This window comes from Mizuhopecten yessoensis, unplaced genomic scaffold, assembly GCF_002113885.1.
Source record: "Mizuhopecten yessoensis strain PY_sf001 unplaced genomic scaffold, ASM211388v2 scaffold2215, whole genome shotgun sequence".
Classification (NCBI taxonomy): domain Eukaryota; kingdom Metazoa; phylum Mollusca; class Bivalvia; order Pectinida; family Pectinidae; genus Mizuhopecten; species Mizuhopecten yessoensis.
The window spans coordinates 39480-45457 of record NW_018404435.1 but is presented as its reverse complement, the minus strand read 5'-3'; the positions used below and the strand labels follow the sequence as shown (position 1 = coordinate 45457).

Here is a 5978-nt window from a genome sequence, read left to right as displayed (position 1 = left end):
ATCGACATCTACACATTTTCCGGGGTAAATGAACCCACAGTCCACATCTGCACATTCCCCGTGGTCTCTCTATCCAAAATCGACATCTTAACGTTTCCCGTAGTCTCTGTATCCACAGTCGACATCTACACAGTTCCCGGGGTCTCTGTACCCACAATCGACATCTACACATTTTCCGGGGTCTCTGTACCCACAGCCGACATCCACACATTTCCCGTGGTCTTTGAATCCACAGTCCACATCTGCACATTTCCCGTGGTCTCAGTAACCAAAATCGACATCTTAACGTTTCTCGGGGTCTCTGTACCCACAGTGAACATCTACACATGTCCCGTGGTCTATGTAACCACAGTGAACATCTACAGATTTCCCGTAGTCTCTGTTCCCACAGTCGACATCTACACATTTCCCGGGGTCTCTGTTCCCACAGTCGACATCTACACATTTCACTGGGTCTCTATACCCACAGCAGACATCCACACATTTCCCGTGATCTATGTACCCAGAGCCGACATCCACACATTTCCTGTGATCTATGTACCCACAGTCGACATCTACACATTTCCCGTAGTCTCTGTTCCCACAGTCGACATCTACACAATTCCCGTGGTCTATGTATCTACAGTCGACATCTACACATTTCCCGTGGTATTTGTACCTACAGTCGAATTCTACACATTTCCCGGGGTCTTTGTACCTACAGTCGACATTTACACAATTCCCCTGGTCTCTGTACCCACAGCCGACTTTTATACATTTCTCGTGGTCTCTGTACCCACATTCGACATCTACATATTTCCCGTGGTCTTTGATCCCACAGTCCACATCTGCACATTTCCCGTGGACTCTGTACCCAAAATCGACATCTTAACGTTTCCCGGGGTCTCTGTACCCACAGTGAACATCTACACATTTCCCGTAGTCTCTGTTCCCACAGTCGACATCTACACATTTCCCTGGGTCTCTATACCCACACAACCGACATCCACACATTTCCCGTGGTCTTTGAACCCACAGTCCACATCTGCACATTTCCCGTGGACTCTGTACCCAAAATCGACATCTTAACGTTTCCCGTAGTCTCGGTACCCGCATTGAACATCTACACATGTCCCGTGGTCTCTGACCCACAGTCGACATCTACACATTTCCTGTGGTGTCCGTATCCACAGTCGACATCAACACATTTCCTGTGGTCTCTGTACCCACAATCGACATCTGAACATTTCCCGTGGTCTCTGTACCCACAATCGACATCTACACATTTTCAGGGGTATCTGAACCCACAGTCCACATCTGCACATTTCCCGTGGTCTCTGTATCCAAAATCGACATCTTAACGTTTCCCGTAGTCTCTGTACCCACAGTCGACATCTACACATTTCCCGGGGTCTCTGTACCCACAGCCGACATTCACACATTTCCCGTGGTCTCTATACCCACAGTCGACATCTACACATTTCCCGTAGTCTTTGTTTCCACAGTCGACATCTACACATTTCACGTGGTCTATGTACCCACAGTCGACATCTACACATTTCCCGTGGTGTCTGTACCCACATTCGATATCTGCACATTTCCCTTGGTCTTTGTACCTACAGTCGACATTTACACTATTCCCGTGGTCTCTGGACCCACAGCCGACTTCTATACATTTCCCGTGTTGTCTGTATCCACAGTAGACATCTACACATTTCCCGTGGTCTCTGTAACCACAATCGACATCTACACATTTTCCGGGGTTTCTGTACCCACAGCCGACATCCACACATTTCCCGTGGTCTTTGAATCCACAGTCCACATCTGCACATTTCCCATGGTCTCAGTAACCAAAATCGACATCTTAACGTTTTCCGGGGTCTCTGTACCTACAATGAACATATACACAATTCCTGTAGTCTCTGTTCCCACAGTCGACATCTACACATTTCCCGGGGTCTCTGTACCCACAGCCGACATTAACACAATTCCCGTGGTCTCTGTACACACAGCCGACTTCTACACAATTCCCGTGGTCTCTGTACCCACAACCGACATTTACACAATTCCCGCGGTCTCTGTACCCACAGTCGACTTCTATACATTTTCCGTGGTGTCTATATCCACTCATCTACACATTTCCAGTAGTCTCTGTACCCACAATCGACATCTACACATTTCCCGTGGTCTTTGTACCTACAGTCGACATTTACACAATTCCCGTGATCTCTGTACCCACAGCCGACTTCTATACATTACCCCTGGTGTCTGTATCCACAGTCGACATCTACACATTTCCCGAGGTCTCTGTACCCACAGCCGACATTTACACAATTCCCGTGGTCTCTGTACCCACAGCCGACTTCTACACATTTCCCGTGGTCTCTGTACCCACAGCCGACATTTACACAATTCCCGTGGTCTCTGTACCCACAGCCTACTTCTATACATTTCCCGTGGTGTCTGTATCCACAGTCGACATCTACACATTTCCCGTGGTCTCTGTACCAACAATCTACATCTACACATTTCTCGGGGTCTCTGTACACACAGTCGACATCCACACATTTCCCGTGGTCTATGAACCCACAGTCCACATCTGCACGTTTCCCGTGGTCTCTGTACCCGACATCGACATCTTAACGTTTTCCGTAGTTTCTGTACCCACAGTGAAATTCCACACATGTCCCGTGGTCTATGTACCCACAGTCGGCATCTACACATTTCACGTGGTCTCTGTACCCACAGTCGACATCTACTCATTTCCTGGGGTCTCTGTACCCACACCGATATACACACATTTACCGTGGTCTATGTACCCACAGTCGACATCTACACATTTCTCGAAGTCACTGTTCCCACAGTCGACATCTACACATTTCCCGTGGTGTCAGTTCCCACAGTCGACATCTACACATTTGTCGTGGTCTCTGTACCCAAAATCGACATCTTAGCGTTTCCCGTAGTCTCTGTACCCTGTACCCACAGCCGACATCCACACATTTCCCGTGGTCTATGTACCCACAGTCGACATCTACACATTTCCCGTGGTCTATGTACCCACAGTCGACATCCACACATTTCTCGTAGTCACTGTTCCCACAGTCGACATCTACACATTTCTCGTGGTCTCTGTACCCAAAATCGACATCTTAACGTTTCCCGTAGTCTCTGTACCCATAGTGAACATCTACACATATCCCGTAGTCTATGTACCCACTGTCGACATCTACACATTTCCCGTAGTCTCTGTACCCGCATTCGACATCTACACATTTACCGTAGTCTCTGTTCCTACAGTCGACATCTACAAATTTTCCGGGGTCTCTTTACCCACAGTTGACATCTACACATTTCCCTTGGTCTCTGTACCCACAGTCGACATCTACACATTTCCCGTGGTCTCTGTACCCACAGTCGATATTTACACAATTCCCGTGGTCTCTGTACCCACAGCCGATATTTGCACAATTCCCTGGGTCTCTGTACCCACAGCCGACTTCTATACATTTCCCGCGGTGTTTGTACCCACAGTCGACATCCACACATTTCCCGTGGTGTCTGTGCCCACATATGACATCTACACATTTCCCTTGGTCTCTGTACCCACAATAGACATCTATACATTTCCCGGGGTCTCTGTACCCACAATAGACATCTAAACATTTCCCGTGGTGTCTGTACCCACATATGACATCTACACATTTCCCTTGGTCTCTGTACCCACAATAGACATCTATACATTTCCCGGGGTCTCTGTACCCACAATAGACATCTAAACATTTCCCGTGGTGTCTGTACCCACATATGACATCTACACATTTCCCGTGGTCTCTGTACCCACAATAGACATCTACACATTTCCCGTGGTGTCTGTACCCATATTCGACATCTACACATTTCCCGTGGTCTCTGTACCCACAATAGACAGCTACACATTTCCCGTGGTGTCTGTACCCACATTCGACATCTACACATTTCCCGGGGTCTCTGTACCCACAGCCGACATCCACACATTTCCCGTGGTCTTTGAACCCACAGTCCACATATGCACATTTCCCGAGGTCTCTGTACCAAAAATCGACATCTTAACGTTTCCCGTAGTCTCTGTACCCACAGTGAACATCTACACATGTCCCGTAGTCTCTGTTCCCACAGTCGACATTTACACAATTCCCGTGGTCTCTGTACCCACAGCCTACTTCTATACATTTCCCGTGGTGTCTGTATCCACAGTCGACATCTACTCATTTCCCGGGGTCTCTGTACCCACACCGACATACACACATTTACCGTGGTCTATGTACCCACAGTCGACATCTACACATTTCTCGAAGTCACTGTTCCCACAGTCGACATCTTCACATTTCCCGTGGTGTCAGTTCCCACAGTCGACATCTACACACACAGTCGACATCCACACATTTCCCGTGGTCTTTGAACCCCTACACATTTCCCGTGGTCTCTGTACCCACAGCCTACTTCTATACATTTCCCGTGGTGTCTGTATCCACAGTCGACATCTACACATTTCCCGTGGTCTATGTACCCACAGTCGACATCTACACATTTCTCGTAGTCACTGTTCCCACAGTCGACATCTACACATTTCCCGTGGTCTCTGTACCCAAAATCGACATCTTAACGTTTCCCGTAGTCTCTGTACCCATGATGAACATCTACACATATCCCGTAGTCTATGTACCCACAGTCGACATCTACACATTTCCCGTAGTCTCTGTACCCGCATTCGACATCTACACATTTACCGTAGTCTCTGTTCCCACAGTCGACATCTACAAATTTTCCGGGGTCTCTTTACCCACAGCCGACATCCACACATTTCCCGTGGTCTCTGTACCCACAGTCGACATCTACACTTTTCTCGTAGTCACTGTTCCCACAGTTGACATCTACACATTTCCCGTGGTCTCTGTACCCACAGTCGACATCTACACTTTTCTCGTAGTCACTGTTCCCACAGTCGACATCTACACATTTCCCGTGGTCTCTGTACCCCACAATAGACATCAAAAAATTCCCGTGGTCTCTGTACCCGCAGCCGATATTTACACAATTCCCTGGGTCTCTGTACCCACAGCCGACTTCTATACATTTCCCGTGGTGTTTGTATCCACAGTCGACATCTACACATTTCCCGTGGTGTCTGTACCCACAATAGACATCTACACATTTCCCGTAGTCTCTGTACCCACATTCGACATCTAAACATTTCCCGTGGTGTCTGTACCCACAATAGACATCTAAACATTTCCCGTGGTGTCTGTACCCACATTCGACATCTACACATTTCCCGTGGTCTCTGTACCCACAATAGACATCAAAATCGACATCTTAACGTTTCCCGTAGTCTCTGTACCCACAGTGAACATCTACACATGTCCCGTAGTCTCTGTTCCCACAGTCGACATCTACGCATTTCCCGGGGTCTCTATACCCACAGCCGACATCCACACATTTCCCGTGGTCTTTGAACCCACAGTCCACATCTGCACATTTCCCGAGGTCTCTGTACCAAAAATCGACATCTTAACGTTTCCCGTAGTCTCTGTACCCACAGTGAACATCTACACATGTCCCGTAGTCTCTGTTCCCACAGTCGACATCTACACATTTCCCGGGGTCTCTATACCCACAGCCGACATCCACACATTTTCCGTGATCTATGTACCCACAGTCGAGTTCAAACCCAATTTTCATGTTCTAATCGCCAGTATAGACACGAAAAACAACGTACTATCCCCATTCTAACACACCTTAACAAATATACTACGATAATATGTTTATACACATTGTATTTCACTGTACAAAAAATACGTAGTAAAATATGTTGTGACCCTAACTGGCGACGTGTCATTCTGCAGCGGACTGACCAATCGGAAAGAAGCTTTCAAAAGTCGGTCATTTGGCCCCGCCCATACTGGCGAGAGCTTGATCTGTATGTTGACGAGGCGGAATATTTGGATTGTTCGAGAACG

General features: G+C 47.7%; 1 protein-coding gene across 1 annotated transcript; it reads right to left on the bottom strand.

Moving 5' to 3' along the window:
• Positions 1 to 282: 282 nt before the first annotated feature.
• Positions 283 to 5700, bottom strand: LOC110445347 (tenascin-like). Its single transcript, XM_021489907.1, has 5 exons — positions 5555 to 5700; positions 4802 to 4990; positions 2962 to 3111; positions 1362 to 1706; positions 283 to 847 (listed from the first exon to the last, which is right to left on the bottom strand). Exons 1-5 carry the CDS (start codon positions 5698 to 5700, stop codon positions 283 to 285), a joined length of 1395 nt encoding a protein of 464 aa, XP_021345582.1.
• Between the last annotated feature and the right edge of the window lie 278 nt (positions 5701 to 5978).

Excerpts from the sequence above, each read along its gene's own strand:
- LOC110445347 (XM_021489907.1), bottom strand. The coding sequence starts at position 5,700 with ATGAAAATTGGGTTTGAACTCGACTGTGGGTACATAGATCACGGAAAA. Across the intron at positions 3,112-4,801 it reads TGTGTGGATGTCGGCTGTGG|AGACCACGAGAAATGTGTAG; the intron begins GTAAAGAGACCC and ends TTTTGGGTACAG. Across the intron at positions 848-1,361 it reads TGTGTAGATGTCGACTGTGG|AGTCCACGGGAAATGTGCAG; the intron begins GTACAGAGACTA and ends TTTTGGGTACAG.